Consider the following 19,675-nt stretch of genomic DNA (forward strand, 5'->3'; position numbering starts at 1 on the left):
GGAAAAGACGACAGGGGAAAAAGACGACAGGGGAAAAAGGGAAAAGAAGACAGAGGAAAAAGACGAAAGGGAAAAAGAAGACAGGGAAAAAAAAAGAAGACAGGGAAAAAGACGAAAGGGAAAAAGAAGACAGGGGAAAAAGAGGACAGGGAAAAAGGAAAAAGACGACAGGGGAAAAGGGAAAAGATGACAGGGAAAAAGGGAAAAAGACGACAGGGGAAAAAGGGAAAAAGAAGAAAGGGGAAAAAGACGAAAGGGAAAAAAGAAGACAGGGGAAAAAGAAGACAGGGGAAAAAGGGAAAAAGAAGACAGGGGAAAAAGACGAAAGGGAAAAAAGAAGACAGGGGAAAAAGAAGACAGGGGAAAAAGGGAAAAAGAAGACAGGGGAAAAAGACGAAAGGGAAAAAGAAGACAGGGGAAAAAAGAAGACAGGGGAAAAAGGAAAAAGACGACAGGGGAAAAAGGAAAAGACGACAGGGGAAAAAGGAAAAAAACGACAGGGGAAAAAGGGAAAAGAAGACGGGGGAAAAAGATGAAAGGGAAAAATAAGACAGGGGAAAAAGAAGACAGGGGAAAAAAAAGACGAAGGGGAAAAAGAAGACAGGGGAAAAGGGAAAAAGACGACAGGGGAAAAGACGACAGGGGAAAAAGGGAAAAAGACGACAGGGGAAAAAGACGACAGGGGAAAAAGGGAAAAAGAAGACAGGGGAAAAAGACGACAGGGGAAAAAGACGACAGGGAAAAAAGGGAAAAAGACGACAGGGGAAAAAGGGAAAAAGACGACAGGGGAAAAAGACGACAGGGGAAAAAGAGAAAAAGAAGACAGGGGAAAAAGACGAAAGGGAAAAAAAAGAAGACAGGGGAAAAGGAAAAGGACGACAGGGGAAAAAGACGACAGGGAAAAAGACGACAGGGGAAAAGGGGAAAAAGACGACAGGGGAAAAAGGAAAAAGAAGACAGGGAAAAAAGAAGACAGGGGAAAAAGGAAAAAGACGACAGGGAAAAAACGACAGGGGAAAAGGGAAAAAAGACGACAGGGGAAAAAGGGAAAAGACGACAGGGGAAAAGACGACAGGGAAAAAGGAAAAAGAAGACAGGGGAAAAAGACGAAAGGGAAAAAGAAGACAGGGGAAAAAGAAGACAGGGGAAAGACGACAGGGAAAAAGGGAAAAAGATGACAGGGGAAAAAGACGACAGGGGAAAAAGGGAAAAAGAAGACAGGGGAAAAAGACACAGGGGAAAAAGACGACAGGGAAAAAAGGGAAAAAGAAGACAGGGGAAAAAGATGACAGGGAAAAAGGAAAAAAGACGACAGGGGAAAAAGACGATAGGGGAAAAAGGGAAAAAGACGACAGGGAAAAAGAAAAAAAAGGGAAAAAGAAGACAGAGGAAAAAGACAAAGGGAAAAAAGAAGACAGGGGAAAAGGGAAAAGAAGACAGGGGAAAAAGACGAAAGGGAAAAAGAAGACAGGGGAAAAAGAGGACAGGGGAAAAGGGAAAAAGACGACAGGGGAAAAAGGGAAAAAGATGACAGGGAAAAAGGAAAAAGACGACAGGGGAAAAAGGAAAAAGAAGAAAGGGGAAAAAGACGAAAGGGAAAAAAGAAGACAGGGGAAAAAGAAGACAGGGGAAAAAGGGAAAATGAAGACAGGGGAAAAGACGAAAGGGAAAAAGAAGACAGGGGAAAAAGAAGACAGGGAAAAAGGAAAAGAAGACAGGGGAAAAAGACGAAAGGGAAAAAAGAAGACAGGGGAAAAGAAGACAGGGGAAAAAGGGAAAAAAACGACAGGGGAAAAAGGGAAAAAGACGACAGGGGAAAAAGGAAAAAAAGACGACAGGGGAAAAGGGAAAAGAAGACGGGGAAAAAGATGAAAGGGAAAAAATAAGACAGGGGAAAAAGAAGACAGGGGAAAAGAAAAGACGACAGGGGAAAAAGAAGACAGGGGAAAAGGGAAAAAAGACTTACAGGGGAAAAGACGACAGGGGAAAAAGGAAAAAGACGACAGGGGAAAAAGACGACAGGGGAAAAAGGGAAAAAAGAAGACAGGGGAAAAAGACGACAGGGGAAAAAGACGACAGGGAAAAAAGGGAAAAAGACGACAGGGGAAAAAGGGAAAAAGAAGACAGGGGAAAAAGACGACAGGGGAAAAAGACGACAGGGAAAAAAGGGAAAAAGACGACAGGGGAAAAAGATGACAGGGAAAAAAGGGAAAAAGACGACAGGGGAAAAAGACTACAGGGGAAAAGGAAAAAGACTCACAAAAAGACGACAGGGGAAAAAGGGAAAAGAAGACAGGGGAAAAAGACGAAAGGGAAAAAAGAAGACAGGGAAAAAGGGAAAAAGAAGACAGGGGAAAAAGACCTCCAAAAAGAAGACAGGGGAAAAAAGAAGACAGGGGAAAAAGAAGACAGGGGGAAAAAGGGAAAAGAAGACAGGGGAAAAAGACGAAAGGAAAAAAGAAGACAGGGGAAAAAGAAGACAGGGGAAAAAAGGGAAAAAGAAGACAGGGAAAAAGACCAGGGGAAAAAGACGACAGGGGAAAAAGGAAAAAGAAGACAGGGGAAAAGACGAAAGGGAAAAAAAGAAGACAGGGGAAAAAAGAAGACAGGGGAAAAAGAAGACAGGGGAAAAGGGAAAAGGACTACAGGGAAAAGACGACAGGGGAAAAAGGGAAAAAGACGACAGGGGAAAAAGACGACAGGGAAAAAAAGGGAAAAGACGACAGGGGAAAAAGGGAAAAAGAAGACGGGAAAAAGACGACAGGGGAAAGAAGACGACAGGGAAAAAAGGGAAAAAGACGATAGGGAAAAAAGGTAAAAAGACGACAGTGGAAAAGACGACATGGGAAAAAGGAAAAAAGACGACAGGGGAAAAGACGACAGGGAAAAAAAGGAAAAAGACGACAGGGGAAAAGGGAAAAAAGAAGACAGGGGAAAAAGACGACAGGGAAAGAAGACTCAGGGAAAAAAAGGGAAAAGACGACAGGAAAAAAAGGTAAAAAGACGACAGTGAAAAAGACGACAGGGGAAAAAGGGAAAAAGAAGACAGGGAAAAAGACGACGGGGAAAAAAAGATAGGGAAAAAAAGGAAAAAAGAAGACAGGGGAAAAAGACGACAGGGGAAAAAGACGACAGGGAAAAAAGGGAAAAAGACTCAGGGGAAAAAGACGACAGGGAAAAAAAGGGAAAAAGACGACAGGGGAAAAAGACGACAGGGAAAAAAGGGAAAAGACTTACAGGGGAAAAAAGACGACAGGGAAAAAGGGAAAAAGACTCTCAAAGAAGACGACAGGGAAAAAGGAAAAGACGACAGGGAAAAAAGGTAAAAAGACGACAGTGGAAAAAGACTATTAGGGGAAAAAGGGAAAAAGAAGACAGGGGAAAAAGAAGACAGGGGAAAAAGAAGACAGGGGAAAAGGGAAAAAGAAGACAGGGGAAAAAGACTCTCAGGGGAAAAAGAAGACAGGGGAAAAAGGGAAAAAGAAGACAGGGGAAAAGACGAAAGGGAAAAAAGAAGACAGGGGAAAAAGACGACAGGGAAAAAGGAAAAAGAAGACAGGGAAAAAGACTCAGGGGAAAAAGAAGACAGGGGAAAAAGAAGACAGGGGAAAAGGGAAAAAGAAGACAGGGGAAAAAGACGAAAGGGAAAAAAGAAGACAGGGGAAAAAGAAGACAGGGGAAAAAGGGAAAAAGACGACAGGGGAAAAAGGGAAAAAGACGACAGGGGAAAAAGGAAAAAAGACGACAGGGGAAAAAGGGAAAAAGAAGACGGGGGAAAAAGATGAAAGGGAAAAAATAAGACAGGGGAAAAAGAAGACAGGGGAAAAAGAAAAGACGACAGGGGAAAAAGAAGACAGGGGAAAAGGGAAAAAGACGACAGGGGAAAAGACGACAGGGGAAAAAGGGAAAAAGACGACAGGGGAAAAAGACGACAGGGGAAAAAGGGAAAAAAGAAGACAGGGGAAAAAGACGTTGGGGAAAAAGACGACAGGGAAAAAAGGGAAAAAGACGACAGGGGAAAAAGGGAAAAAGACGACAGGGGAAAAAGACGACAGGGGAAAAAGAGAAAAAGAAGACAGGGGAAAAAGACGAAAGGGAAAAAAGAAGACAGGGGAAAAGGGAAAAGGACGACAGGGGAAAAAGACGACAGGGAAAAAAGACGACAGGGGAAAAGGGGAAAAAGACGACAGGGGAAAAAGGGAAAAGAAGACAGGGAAAAAAGAAGACAGGGGAAAAAGGGAAAAAGACTAAAAAGACGACAGGGGAAAAAGGGAAAAGACGACAGGGGAAAAAGGAAAAAGACGACAGGGGAAAAGACGACAGGGGAAAAAGGGAAAAAGAAGACAGGGAAAAAGACGAAAGGGAAAAAAGAAGACAGGGGAAAAAGAAGACAGGGGAAAAGACGACAGGGGAAAAAGGGAAAAAGATGACAGGGGAAAAAGACGACAGGGGAAAAAGGGAAAAAGAAGACAGGGGAAAAAGACGACAGGGGAAAAAGACGACAGGGAAAAAAGGGAAAAAGAAGACAGGGGAAAAAGATGACAGGGAAAAAAGGGAAAAAGACGACAGGGGAAAAAGACGATAGGGGAAAAAGGGAAAAAGACGACAGGGGAAAAAGACGACAGGGGAAAAAGGGAAAAAGAAGACAGAGGAAAAAGACGAAAGGGAAAAAAGAAGACAGGGGAAAAAGGGAAAAAGAAGACAGGGGAAAAAGACGAAAGGGAAAAAAGAAGACAGGGGAAAAAGAGGACAGGGGAAAAAGGGAAAAAGACGACAGGGGAAAAAGGGAAAAAGATGACAGGGGAAAAAGGGAAAAAGACGACAGGGGAAAAAGGGAAAAAGAAGAAAGGGGAAAAAGACGAAAGGGAAAAAGAAGACAGGGGAAAAGAAGACAGGGGAAAAAGGAAAATGAAGACAGGGGAAAAGACGAAAGGGAAAAAGAAGACAGGGGAAAAAGAAGACAGGGGAAAAAGGGAAAAAGAAGACAGGGGAAAAAGACTGGGAAAAAAGAAGACAGGGGGAAAAGAAGACAGGGGAAAAAGGGAAAAGACGACAGGGGAAAAGGAAAAAGACGACAGGGGAAAAAGGAAAAAAGACGACAGGGGAAAAGGGAAAAAGAAGACGGGGAAAAGATGAAAGGGAAAAAATAAGACAGGGGAAAAAGAAGACAGGGGAAAAAGAAAAGACGAAGGGAAAAAGAAGACAGGGGAAAAGGAAAAAGACGACAGGGGAAAAGACGACAGGGAAAAAGGGAAAAAGACGACAGGGGAAAAAGACGACAGGGGAAAAAGGGAAAAAGAAGACAGGGAAAAGACGACAGGGGAAAAGACGACAGGGAAAAAAAGGAAAAAGACGACAGGGGAAAAAGGGAAAAAGAAGACAGGGGAAAAAGAAGACAGGGGAAAAAGACGACAGGGAAAAAAGGGAAAAAGACGACAGGGGAAAAAGATGACAGGGAAAAAAGGGAAAAAGACGACAGGGGAAAAAGACGACAGGGGAAAAAGGGAAAAAGACGACAGGGGAAAAAGACGACAGGGGGAAAAAGAAGGGAAAAGAAGACAGGGGAAAAGACGAAAGGGAAAAAAGAAGACAGGGGAAAAAGGGAAAAAAAAAGACAGGGGAAAAAGACGAAAGGGAAAAAAGAAGAAGACAGGGGAAAAAGAAGACAGGGGAAAAGGAAAAGACAGGGGAAAAAGAAGACAGGGAAAAAAAAAGAAGACAGGGGAAAAAGACGAAAGGGAAAAAAGAAGACAGGGGAAAAAGAAGACAGGGGAAAAAGGGAAAAAGAAGACAGGGGAAAAAGACGAAAGGGAAAAAAGAAGACAGGGGAAAAAGACGACAGGGGAAAAAGGGAAAAAGAAGACAGGGGAAAAAGACGAAAGGGAAAAAAGAAGACAGGGGAAAAAGAAGACAGGGGAAAAAGAAGACAGGGGAAAAGGGAAAAGGACGACAGGGGAAAAAGACGACAGGGGAAAAAGGGAAAAAGACGACAGGGGAAAAAGACGACAGGGAAAAAAGGGAAAAAGACGACAGGGGAAAAAGGGAAAAAGAAGACGGGAAAAAGACGACAGGGGAAAGAAGACGACAGGGAAAAAAGGGAAAAAGACGACAGGGAAAAAAGGTAAAAAGACGACAGTGGAAAAAGACGACAGGGGAAAAAGGGAAAAAGACGACAGGGGAAAAAGACGACAGGGAAAAAAGGGAAAAAGACGACAGGGGAAAAAGGGAAAAAGAAGACAGGGGAAAAAGACGACAGGGGAAAGAAGACGACAGGGAAAAAAGGGAAAAAGACGACAGGGAAAAAAGGTAAAAAGACGACAGTGGAAAAAGACGACAGGGGAAAAAGGGAAAAAGAAGACAGGGGAAAAAGACGACAGGGGAAAAAGACGACAGGGAAAAAAGGGAAAAAGAAGACAGGGGAAAAAGACGACAGGGGAAAAAGACGACAGGGAAAAAAGGGAAAAAGACGACAGGGGAAAAAGACGACAGGGAAAAAAGGGAAAAAGACGACAGGGGAAAAAGACGACAGGGAAAAAAGGGAAAAAGACGACAGGGGAAAAAGATGACAGGGAAAAAAGGGAACAAGACGACAGGGAAAAAGGGAAAAAGACGACAGGGGAAAAAGAAGACAAGGGAAAAAGACGACAGGGAAAAAAGAAGACAGGGGAAAAAGGGAAAAAGACGACAGGGGAAAAAGACGACAGGGGAAAAAGGGAAAAAGAAGACAGGGGAAAAAGACGACAGGGGAAAAGACGACAGGGGAAAAAGGGAAAAAGACGACAGGGGAAAAAAAACAGGGAAAAAGACGATGTACAGGGGAAAAAGACGACAGGGGAAAAAGACGATATCCCAGGGGAAAAAGACGACAGGGAAAAAGACGACAGGGGAAAAAACGAAGGTGTCTCGAAAAGACGATCTCTCCCTCTCATCCTCTCAAAGACGACAGGGTAAAAAGGGAAAAAGACGACAGGAGAAAAGAGAAAAAGACGACAGGGGAAAAAGACGACAGGGGAAAAAGGGAAAAAGACGACAGGGGAAAAAGGGAAAAAGACGACAGGGAAAAAAGACAATAGGGGAAAAGGAAAAAGACGACAGGGGAAAAAGACTACAGGGGAAAAAGGGAAAAAGACGACAGGGGAAAAGGGAAAAAGACGACAGGGGAAAAAGGGAAAAAGACGACAGGGGAAAAAGGAAAAAGACGACAGGGGAAAAAGGAAAAAGAAGACAGGGGAAAAAGGAAAAAGAAAACAGGGGGAAAGTTAGGGGTGATGTACAGATGGTACACAGCAGACCCATAGGAATTCGGAATTCTGGGATTGATTCTAGCTGAAAAGACAGCTTTTGGCACCAATATCCCACAATTATTTGCTTCTCTCTCTAGAGTTCTCTCTTTCTACTATCCTTGTCTCACTCCCCCTCCACAGTCCAAGACACAATGTGATCATAAACTACCTCAAGGTGTCTCGACTGTACCGAGCCTCCATCTCTCCCTCTCATCCTCTCACTCAGCCTTCTCCGCTCTCATCCTCACAATCCTTCATCCATCTCTATCTCTCCATGTGATAACCCAGAACACCTAAGAATAGATGCCAGAAGCTCCATCATTAGTATACAGCAATATGCAAATTGGTCTGATTCGTTAGTCTGTGTGTGTGTTTCACACCACCAGTTCTCTCTCTGTACCATGCTCTTATTCTCACTCTGCAGCCCTCTCTCTCTATCAATCTGTCTCTCTCTCCACTCTCCCTCTCTCTCTTTCTCAGCAGTGGCGGCACACTCTGAGCAGACGCACTCAATGAACCCTGCTGGTGTTGAATCTTTCACAATGCTCTGTGCTGCTAGCTCTAGTGTTGAATCTATCACAGCGTTCTGTGTTGCTAGCGCTAGTGTTGAATCTATCACAGCGCTCTGTGCTGCTAGCTCTAGTGTTGAATCTATCACAGCGCTCTGTGCTGCTAGCTCTAGTGTTGAATCTATCACAGCGCTCTGTGCTGCTAGCTCTAGTGTTGAATCTATCACAGCGCTCTGTGCTGCTAGCTCTAGTGTTGAATCTATCACAGCGCTCTGTGCTGCTAGCTCTAGTGTTGAATCTATCACAGCGCTCTGTGCTGCTAGCTCTAGTGTTGAATCTATCACAGCACTCTGTGTTGCTAGCTCTAGTGTTGAATCTATCACAGCGTTCTGTGTTGCTAGCTCTAGTGTTGAATCTATCACAGCACTCTGTGCTGCTCGCATCATGTGTGTGTCCGTAGATGTGTGCACCATATTGATCTCCCTCTCAGTGAGGTAATATGGCCCTTTAATGTCCAGTCATTCTCAGTAAGAACACATTGTCCTATCACATCTGTTATTGCTTTCAATAGTTCAGAGAACATATGGGTTCTAACAAAATAAACCGCATCACTCCACTTAGGCATCTAGGGAGACTGCCTGTCTGAAATCCAAGATGGAGTCATTTTCGCATGTTCAGTGGTGTCAGTCACACTAGAATGATTACTCCACGGGCATAAGGATGTGGGCTAATATTGGCCTGGGTATTATAGAGGTCTTTACTCAATCGAATGGAACCGCCAATAATATGTAACAGTCTGTCATGAAGTCTAAGTCATGATTCAGCCACAGCCCTGCTCAGTATGCACCAGAAGTGGTCCGTAGGAGCAGGAACAACCACATACCAACAAGAACAGACGGAACAGCTAAGTACAGATGGAACAACTCAGTAAAAAACTGAACAGCTCATTGGTGAGTCCAGTAGATAGCAGGATAGCTCAGTATGGTAAAGAGAAGCAACATAAAACCAGAACCCATGTTAAAGTCTGAGCATAAAAAACTGAAATATAACATTTACATAAGTATTCAGACCCTTTACTCAGTATTTTGTTGAAGCACCTTTGGCAGCGATTACAGCCTCGCGTTTTCTTGGGTATGACGCTACAAGCTTGGCACACCTGTATTTGGGGAGTTTCTCTCATTCTTCTCTGCAGATCCTCTCAAGTTCTGTCAGGTTGAATGGGAAGCGTCGCTGCACAGCTATTTTCAGGTCTCTACAGAGATGTTCGATCAGGTTCAAGTCTGGGCTCTGACTGGGCCACTCAAGGACATTCAGAGACTTGTCCCGAAGCCACTCCTGCGTAGTCTTGGCTGTGTGCTTAGGGTCATTGTCCTGTTGGAAGGTGAACCTTTTCCCCAGTCTGAAGTCCTGAGCGCTCTGGAGCAGGTTTTCTGTACTTTGCCCTGTTCATCTTTCCCTCGATCCTGACTAGTCTCCCAGTCCATGTCATTCCCAAAGCATGATGCTGCAACCACCATGCTTTACCGTACGGATGGTGCCAGGTTTCCTCCAGACGTAACACTTGGCATTCAGGCCAAAGAGTTCAATCTTGGTTTCATCAGACCAGAGAATCTTGTTTCTCATGGTCTGAGAGTCCTTTAGGTGCCTTTTGGCAAACTCCAAGCGGGCTGTCATGTGACTTTTACTTAGGAGTGGCTTCCGTCTGGCCACTCTACCATAAAGGTCTTATTGGCGGTGCTGCAGAGATGGTTGTCTTTCTGGAAGGTCCTCCCTTCTCCACAGAGGAACTTTTGAGCTCTGTCAGAGTGACCATCGGGTCCTTGAGGCCCTTCTCCCACGATTGATCAGTTTGGCCTGGCTCTAGGAAGAGTCTTGATGGTTCCAAACTTCTTCCATTTAATAATGATGGAGGCCACTGTCAACTGTGGGACCTTATATAGACAGGTGTGTGCCTTTCCAAATCATGTCCAATCAATTAAATTTACCACAGGTGGACTCCAATACTTATGTAAATAAAGTATTTTAGTCTATTTTTTATTCTAAAAACCTGTTTTCACCTTGTCAATATGGGATATTGTGTGTAGATTGATGAGGGAAATATTGAATTTAATCAATTTTAGAATAAGGCTGTAAGTAACATAATGTGTAAAAAGTCAAGGGGTCTGAATACTTTCCGAATGCACAGTATACACTCACTCTCTCTTTTTCACACTCACAATGTGTTTGCAGCGAGGCATGGAAGGTCTCTATAGATTCTTTCTTCAGATCTCACACTTAGTATGTAAACACACATACGACACACACTCATGCACAAGAAACACACACAGGCAGCCACATACGCAAGTGCACATACAAACACGGACGCACAAATGTACACACACACACACACAGACACACACACCCTCCCCATGTGTACCTGTGGTAGGGCGATGGACAGCTGTCTCGAGAGGGAGTCCTTCTCATGGCCCAGGTCTCGGAGTCGAAGCTGGGCTGTCCCCAGACTGTCCTGGGTCTCCCTCAGGCTGTCCAGCAGCCTCTCCCTCTCCGTCAGCATGTTCACCATCAGAGATTCCAGATTCCCGGTGCTGCCCCCCTCGTCACCTCCGCCCCGGGGCTCCCCTCTGCCCCCGTACCCACCCCCCATACCGCCTCCCATTCCCCCGCCACTCCCTCCCGGAGAGGAAGGCCCTCCCCCACTCCCGCCACGCCCATCCTCAGAGATGGTGGGCATCACCTCGCACATCATCTTGAGGCCGGAGACTGTGTGGGGTGTTAGCTGAAAGTTGGTGGGTGTCGGTGGAGAGTGTGGGATTGGGGATTGTTCTGGGAGAATTTGCTTCAAGGAGCCCACAGAATTGTGTTTCAAGTGTGTATGCTTGTATGAGGTAAGGTGTGAAGGGCACTCTATTCTCTTTTGTCTCTCTCTCTCTATTTCTCTCTGCCTAGCTTTGGCCCTTGATCTCTCTCTTTTGTTTGTGTCCTTGTCCTTTTCTCCTGTCACTATGTGAGAGAGATTGGTTGACAGGCAAGTAGATTGGTGGCACTCTGTTACCCTTCTCTCTCCTCTGTACCTCACCTCCCTATGAATAAGACGTCACTGTCATCACTAACAAGCCTGTTTTTGGTTGGTTAACGGCTTGTCACTCTGTACCTTGCTACTTCCTCATCTCTACTTCCTGGCTTCACCGAATTAGCTCCTTTGGATGTATTGCTACAATAGGAATAGCTCTGCTGTGTCTAGCAAACACCTGATTGGCTCTCTGCTTGTGGTGATAACAACTGATTGGTTGTCTCAGTGAGTCTGTCTGAGTGACAGGGCTCAGGTAATTGTGAGGTACAATTAGGGTGTGGCAAGGCAAGGTCTATAGTGGTAGGACGAGATAGGAGGAGTCCATGGGGGTGTCTAGGAGTTTAGGGAGGGGGCAAGAGGGAGGGCAGGTGTAGTGGAGGGCCTTGGACACCCCAGGGTGGTCTTCAGACAGATGAGAGAAGCAGCTGGAAAATAGAGAACAAGATGATTGGAAACTGTGGAAAAGAAGAGAGAAACGGGGGAAAAGAAGAGAGAAACTGGGGAAAAGAAGAGAGAAACAGGGGAAAGGAAGAGAGAAACAGGGGAAAAGAAGAGAGAAACAGGGGAAAAGAAGAGAGAAACAGGGTAAATGAAGAGAGAAACGGGGAAAGGAAGAGAGAAACAGGGGAAAAGAAGAGAGAAACAGGGGAAAAGAAGAGAGAAACAGGGGAAAAGAAGAGAGAAACAGGGGAAAAGAAGAGAGAGAAACAGGGGAAAAGAAGACAGAGAAACAGGGGAAAAGAAGAGAGAGAAACAGGGGAAAAGAAGAGAGAGAAACAGGGGAAAAGAAGAGAGAAACAGGGGAAAGAAGAGAGAGAAACGGGGAAAAGAAAAGAAGAGAGAAAACAGGGGGAAAAAGAGAAGAGAGAAACAGGGGAAAGGGGAAAAGAAGAGAAAAACAGGGGAAAAGAAACAGGGGAAAAGAGAAAACAGGGGAAAAGAAGAGAGAAACAGGGAAAAGAAGAGAGAGAAACAGGGGAAAGAAGAGAAACAGGGGAAAAGAAGAGAGAAACAGGGGAAAAGAAGAGAGAAACAGGGGAAAAGAAGAGAGAAAAACAGGGGAAAAGAAGAGAGAGAAAAAGAGGGAAAAGGGGAAAAGAAGACAGAGAAACAGGGGAAAAGAAGAGAGAGAAACAGGGGAAAAGAAGAGAGAGAAACAGGGGAAAAGAAGAGAGAAACAGGGGAAAGAAGAGAGAGAAACGGGGGAAAAGAAGAGAGAGAAATGGGGGAAAAGAAGAGAGAAACAGGGGAAAGAAGAGAGAGAAAAGAAGAGGAAAAAAAGAGAGAGAAACAGGGGAAAGAAAGAAAACGGAAAAGAGAGAGAAACGGGGAAGAAAAGGAAGAGAGAAACAGGGGAAAGGAAGAGAGAAACGGGGGAAAACGGAAAGGAGAGAAACGGGGAAAGGAAGAGGGGAAAGAAAGAGGAAACGGGGAAAGGAAGAGAGAAACGGGGAAAAGAAGAGAGAGAAACGGGGAAAAGAAGAGAGAAACAGGGGAAAGAAGAGAGAGAAACGGGGAAAAGAAGAGAGAGAAACGGGGAAAGGAAGAAAGAAACAGGGGAAGAAAGGAAGAGAGAAAACAGGGGAAAGGAAGAGAGAAACAGGGGAAAGGAAGAGAGAAACGGGGAAAGGAAGAGAGAAACAGGGGAAAAGGAAGAGAGAAACAGGGGAAAGGAAGAGAGAAACAGGGGAAAGGAAGAGAGAAACAGGGGAAAGGAAGAGAGAAACGGGGGAAAGGAAGAGAGAAACGGGGAAAGGAAGAGAGAAACGGGGAAAGGAAGAGAGAAACGGGGAAAGGAAGAGAGAAACTGGGGAAAGGAAGAGAGAAACAGGGGAAAGGAAGAGAGAAACAGGGGAAAGGAAGAGAGAAACGGGGAAAGGAAGAGAGAAACAGGGGAAAGGAAGAGAGAAACGGGGAAAGGAAGAGAGAAACAGGGGAAAGGAAGAGAGAAACAGGGGAAAAGAAGAGAGAAACAGGGGAAAGGAAGAGAGAAACAGGGGAAAAGAAGAGAGAAACAGGGGAAAGAAGAGAGAAACAGGGGAAAAGAAGAGAGAAACAGGGGAAAGGAAGAGAGAAACGGGAAAGGAAGAGAGAAACAGGGGAAAAGAAGAGAGAAACAGGGGAAAAGAAGAGAGAAACAGGGTAAAGGAAGAGAGAAACAGGGGAAAGGAAGAGAGAAATTATTGTGTTTTTCCATTAAACTCTCATAGGCTCTCAATCAACTTATATAATTGTAATTGACAAGTTGAAAGAGCCTCATCCTTGGATCTAATAATGCAACAGGTTTTAGAGAACAGTTTGTTAGTAACCAACATCATAAAGACAATCCAGGCCGGAAGAGGAGGAAGTGGAGAACCCCTTTTCTGAGATGTGGGTGGACCAGGTGAGATGATTGGCTGGCCAGTACAGACACAAAACCAGATGATAATGACTAAATCAAATCTGTCATAGCCAGTTGGAAGCAGCTGTTTACAGAGCAGGCCAGACAATTAAGACACCTACTGTAGGTTATGTATTGCACAATGAAAGCATTTGACTTGATGAAAATAAAATCTGTCTAATCAACCTCCATAGGAATGCACACAAACACACGTTCATCTCTCTCACACACACACACACTTCACATATTCATTGAACATCAAACACACACACACCTATCTCTGTTCCACCACAACGACTAATCAGGAGAATACATAGTTGGAGCCTATTGCATTACTTCTGTCTAGCATCCACGGCAACCTACTCTGTTGCACACGTCTGTCTGACGCTATGTATCCATCGGTCTCTGCTCTTATCTGTCCATACAGCCGATTAGTCATAATGCTAATCATGGATGCGCGTTATACACGGAAATGAGAGTCATGGAGGGTTACGTTGTAGCCTTAGCCTGGCCATCTCGTTCAGTAGGGGGATCATGGGTAAAATAAACGAGCCGGATGTATCCCTTAATAGTCTACAGAGATAGACAGACAGACATGTATTTATGCGGGGCAGTCTCATAACGTATTTGAATTTAAATTGTCATCATTGTAATTATGGACTATGTGTAGTCTGTAGAAGGGAATATATCTCATAATAACCTCTGTCTCACACTGTCATGTATGATACAATCTGAAAATATGTTTAGCGAGAAGGGTCTATGTTAGGCCTAATAAATTAAAACCACAGTCACAACAGAAAAGCGACGTGAATAAAATAAAACAGAAGATGTGATGTAGCCTATAGGCTCTTCCCGTCCGATTTCCTTCCAATGGCCTCTGTGCAAATTATTCTGCAAACGAAATAAAGGCTATACGCACAAATTAAAGATTATGCATTCTTATATTCTTAAATGCCCCAATTATATTGTAGGCAATGAAGCATCCCGTTACACCCAATGTTAGGCGTCACACCCCACCGCCTCGCCCCCTCTCCATCCTCCTCCTCAAAAACAGCTGGCAGGTCATGCACAGCTCCATCTCACAACATTAATTAAATGTCAGATACCAATGTTGTATTCATAATCTTATCTCACCCTTGTCATCGTCGAAAGCAAAAAATACATAATTCCCATTTACCCCATCCGGGCATCTCGCTGTTAAAAGTCGTATCGCCGTGAAAACCCAGTTGCCAGCAAGCAACCCCCTCCCCTCTTCCTTCTCACACATGTAAACGATGGCACTGGGCGCGAGCGACGTTACACCTCACCATAGACAACCCCCTCCCCTCTCCCTTCTCACACATGTAAACGATGGCACTGGGCGCGAGCGACGTTACACCTCACCATAGACAACCCCCGTCTTTCTCTCTCTCCTCATTCTCCATCCCTCCCTCCCTCGGATAAAAAGGTGCTGGGTCTTAAAGAAACAAACTCGCAGCTCTCACGCGCCCGCTCACGCACGTGGGGCTATACAATGAATTGATCATGCATGGGAGCGCGCGCGCACACACTCATAAAGGCACAGTCGTGATTTCATTTTACATTGACACACATTAAAATTACACTCACATTGAATGTTAGACCCAACATGTATGGAAATCAGAGAATGACTAATAACTTCTACAGCCTCATATTGTAGGCTACAGTGAAACCTTCTCCCCCTCTGGTGTCTAGTATGAGAACTGCGTCATTCACAGCTCAAAACTCACCTATTGCTCACACTGGCTTTTTGACTGTGACCCCCCCATAATAAACTATGTATATCACAAATATTCATTTTTGTCTTCAACATATTTCACCATTTCCCCATTTGTGCAGAGTTTGGTCGTTAAATGTTGAGGCCTAAATATGGTTTATGATAAAATAATGTGTTATTTTCATGGATTTTTAACCTATTTCTACAGAAATGCAAATCGTCTATGAATGTCAAAACCAAATTACCCGCTAGTCATCTCCACCTCTGTATTCTTCTCATGTTCGAACGCACAGACAGATGTGCAGTTGACACCAATCACCACAGGGCATCGGTTACACTTCAACCAACCGAAGGCAAGAGAAGGCGTTTCCTGGAACTGGCAGGGCCAATAGAAAAAAATGAAATTGGTTTCAGCTCAATTGGTTGGGGCGGTAAGAAGGGTCCCGGAAGGGATGACGTAATTTTCTCTTAGAGGATGATGTCATCGTAATGCACAGAGAGAGCATTCAAATAGGCAATAATCTTTCCTTTGGAGAAGAGACAGAAAGCTATTGCATCATCGAGACACTTAGTAGAATGAATGTGTCAATAGTCTGAGTAAGTCTGCGGGTCCCACTTCAGATAAGTACAGATGTGATGTCAAGAACAATAATTGTCAGACAGAAAAGTGTGTCCATTGCATAGTTTATCATATAAAACATGCACACGCACACCCCTCTCTCTCCCTCTCTCCTTCCAGGTCAGACTAAGGTCAGGGTCAGACCAGAGGTGGCAGCAGTCTGACCTCATAGAGAGCCAAACAGATTATCAGTCCCTGTCTCCCATGATGCCCTTTCTCTTCTTTCCTTAAGATACATTTGTAATCCACCACTCTTTGGCCAAAGGCCTTATTGATAAGACACTTGATCTGCCCATTATCAACATTTAAATCCCTCGTCCAACTCATGCCAAATCACAAATACTGTTATTATTCCAGAGACTTGCTCTCTGAGATTCCACAGTGTGCAGATAGTACCAATGGATATGACACATATGACATAACAGGTTTCAGAAACTCTCTGTCCTATACCTTGCTGTTGCAGGGAGAGGACTGGCTGACACTGATGCCTCCTCTCAGAAGACACCAGACCAGATGAGAAGTTCACCCACACACTGTGAATTGGAAAATGTATGTGCTTTTTAAACTACCTTTATCTGAATAAGGTCTATTAGTGAAAGCTCAGCACAATGTCTAACAGCCCATCTGCAGGATTAAAGTGAAGAACTGGACAGAATTACATTGTATTGATCTGTAGGCATATTGGTTTGGTAAACAGCCCAAAGGTATGGGTGTTTTTCTACAAAGCTCTCAATAGGAGAGTGAGGCTAATGACAGAAAGAACTCTGTGTCCATATCTTTCCACATTTGTGCTGTTTCTGTACTGACTCAATGTCTCCCTCTGCAGGTAAATATGGATACTGCACCATGGCCTAATTACAAATAAAAATACATTTAAAAAACGTGCGCCAAATACAACAGGTGTAGACTTTACAGTGAAATGCTTACTTACAAGCCCTTAACCAACAATGCAGTTTTAAGAAAATACCTTTGAAAAAGTAAACGATAAGAATAACAACTAATTGAAGAGCAGCAGTAAATAATAGTAGCGAGGCTATATACAGGGGGTACAGAGTCAATGTGCGGGACACCGGTGTCGAGATAATTGAGGTAATATGTACATGTAGGTAGAGTTATTAAAGTGACTGCATAAATAATAACGGAGAGTAGCAGCAGCGTATAAGAAGGGGGGGGGGCAATGCAAATAGTCTGGGTAGCCATTTAATTAGCTGTTCAGGAGCCTTATGGCTTGGAGGTAGAAGCTGTTTAGAAGCCTCTTGGACCTAGACTTGCCACTCCGGTACCACTTGCCGTGTGATGCAGCGAGAACAGTCTGTGGCTGGAGTCTTTGACAATTTTAGGCCCTTCCTCTGACATCGCTTGGTATAGAGGTCCTGGATGGCAAGAAGCTTGGCCTCGGTGATGTACTGGGCTGTACGCACTACCCTCTGTAGTGCCTTGCGGTCAGAGGCCGAGCAGCTACCATACCAGGCAGTGATGCAACCCGTCAGGATGCTCTCGATGGTGTAGCAGCTTTTGAAGATCTGAGGACCCATGTCAAATCCTTTCAGTCTCCTGAGGGGGAATAGGTTTTGTTGTGCCCTCTTCACGGCTGTCTTGGTGTGCTTGGACCATGTTAGTTTGTTGGTGATGTGAACGTCAAGGAACTTGAAGCTCTCAACCTGCTCCACGACTAGCCCCGTCGATGAGAATGGGGGCGTGCTCGGTCTTCCTTTTCCTGTAGTCCACAATTATCTCCTTTGTCTTGAACTGTTCTGCCTTACTATTATTCGACCATGCTGGTCATTTATGAACATTTGAACATCTTGGCCATGTTCTGTTATAATCTCCACCCGGCACAGCCAGAAGAGGACTGGCCACCCCACATATGCTCTTTCTAATTCACTCTTTCTTTCTCTCTCTCGGAGGACCTGAGCCCTAGGACCGTGCCCCAGGACTACCTGACAGGATGACTCCTTGCTGTCCCCAGTCCACCTGACTGTGCTGCTGCTCCAGTTTCAACTGTTCTGCCTTATTATTATTCGACCATGCTGGTCATTTATGAACATTTGAACATCTTGGCCATGTTCTGTTATAATCTCCACCCGGCACAGCCAGAAGAGGACTGGCCACCCCACATAGCCTGGTTCCTCTCTAGGTTTCTTCCTAGGTTTTGGCCTTTCTAGGGAGTTTTTCCTAGCCACCGTGCTTCTACACCTGCATTGCTTGCTGTTTGGGGTTTTAGGCTGGGTTTCTGTACAGCACTTTGAGATATCAGCTGATGTACGAAGGGCTATATAAATACATTTGATTTGATTTGATCACATTGAGGGAGAGGTTGTTGTCCTGGCACCACACAGTCAGGTCTCTGACCTCCTCCCTATAGGCTGTCTCATCGTTGTCGTTGATCAGGCCTACCACTGTTGTGTCATCAGTAAACTTAATGATGGTGTTGGAGTCGTGCAGTCATGAGTGTACAGGGAGTACAGGAGGGGACTGAGCACGCACCCCTGAGGGGCCCCAGTGTTGAGGATCAGCGTGGCGGATGTGTTGTTACCTACCCTTACCCCCTGGGGGCGGCCCGACAGGAAGTCCAGGATCCAGTTGCAGAGGAAGGTGTTCAGTCCCAGGGTCCTTAGCTTAGTGATGAGCTTTGAGGGCATTATGGTGTTGAACGCTGAGCTGTGGTCAATGAATAGCATTCTCACATAGGTGTTCCTTTTGTCCAGGTGGGAAAGGGCAGTGTGGAGCGCAATAGTGATCGCATCATCTATGGATCTGTTGAGGTATGCAAATTGGAGTGGGTCTAGGGTTTCTGGGATAATGGTGTTGATGTGAGCCATGACAAGCCTTTTAAAGCATTTCATGGCTACAGATGTGAGTGCTACAGGTCGGTAGTCATTTAGGTAGGTTACCTTAGTGTTCTTGGGCACAGGGACTATGGTGGTCTGCTTGAAACATGTTGTTATTACAGACTCAGACAGAGAGAGGTTGAAAATGTGAGTCTCTCTGATCTGGAGATGGTGGTGAAGAAGACATGTGTCAGCAGCATCAGCACTATATCTAATACTAGGATCATTCCATAATGGTATCATTTCCTATTATTATCTGGTGATTCCTTCAGGTTCCAGTGGGGTTTCCAAAGGTCACAGGCAGAGAGACAGTCAGTTGTTCTATCCAGAGAACTAACACGTGGGAATAGAGGCTGTGCTGTGCCTCAGGCTATGGACACATAAGAACAAGGTAACACAGGTCACTTCCATAACCAACTCATGAAAATCTGTGTGAGGGACACTCAGTTTGATCAGTGTCTACCATCATCTGCTGTGTTGCTCTGATACTGCATGTTTTCCAACCATATAGATGTTCAAAATGGACACATATAGAACTTATCTTACTCATAACTTGAGATTACATCCAGCTGTCTCTCCTTCATGTTGTCACATACTTGTCTCACCTACTACCAGACTGAGAAAAAAAATAACATTTTGAAGAAAAATGACAGTGTAGATGTTGCTAAACACACAGTGCAGATGCAGATGTTGCTCATCCCTGAGCAGTGACATCACCAGCAGCGGAGTGATTGACAGCTAACAGCAGAAAGAAGGGGCAGTGAGGTCATCATTGAGGTCACCGGGGGTCAGTGGAATGCAGGGTAGGAATGCACTGTGTGCCAGGGGACCCATTCCATGGGAGACAACAACAATCAGCACATACTCCCCAGGGAACCATACCACTGGACAACAGCAGAGGAAAAGAGAGCACAGTACAGAGACACTGAAGGGATTCATTACTACAACAATGTTTCAAATACATTTAAAATAAGAAGGGTGATGACAGAAGGGACAAGGCTGGAATAACAACAATGTACAGAAGCATTCAAGATCCCAGTGACCAATAGACAAATGAGTTACTGGCAGGAGAGGTCAAAGGTCAACTAGAGGAGTGTGAAGGCAGAAGGGATTGGGAATTAAATATTCAAACAATGTACCTCATCTGGGAAAGGGTTAGTGGTCAGATATTTGACATTTGGGGGAAAAGTGGAAATAGTAAGCTAGGTATACAACACAGACAGACAACGTAAGGACAGAATATCTATA

The 19,675-nt window shown here is 44.7% G+C and overlaps 1 protein-coding gene across 2 annotated transcripts in view; it reads right to left on the reverse strand.

The window, feature by feature from the left end:
- The window catches only part of LOC115103517 (liprin-alpha-3-like), a 52,490-nt gene extending 37,906 nt beyond the window's left edge, over positions 1-14,584 (reverse strand). The window contains exons 1-2 of one of the 2 annotated variants that reach the window (XM_065006672.1): positions 14,377-14,581; positions 10,209-11,287 (exon numbers count right to left, since the gene is read on the reverse strand). In XM_065006672.1, the coding sequence (XP_064862744.1) occupies positions 10,209-10,538 (330 nt within the window). In that variant the 5' untranslated portion in view covers positions 10,539-11,287; positions 14,377-14,581. Of the gene's footprint in view, positions 1-10,208; positions 11,288-14,376 lie in introns of both variants that reach the window. The other variant, XM_065006673.1, reaches the window with a different exon arrangement.
- Positions 14,585-19,675: the final 5,091 nt, after the last annotated feature.

Source organism: Oncorhynchus nerka, linkage group LG21 (genome assembly GCF_034236695.1).
Source record: "Oncorhynchus nerka isolate Pitt River linkage group LG21, Oner_Uvic_2.0, whole genome shotgun sequence".
NCBI classification, from domain to species: Eukaryota; Metazoa; Chordata; class Actinopteri; order Salmoniformes; family Salmonidae; genus Oncorhynchus; species Oncorhynchus nerka.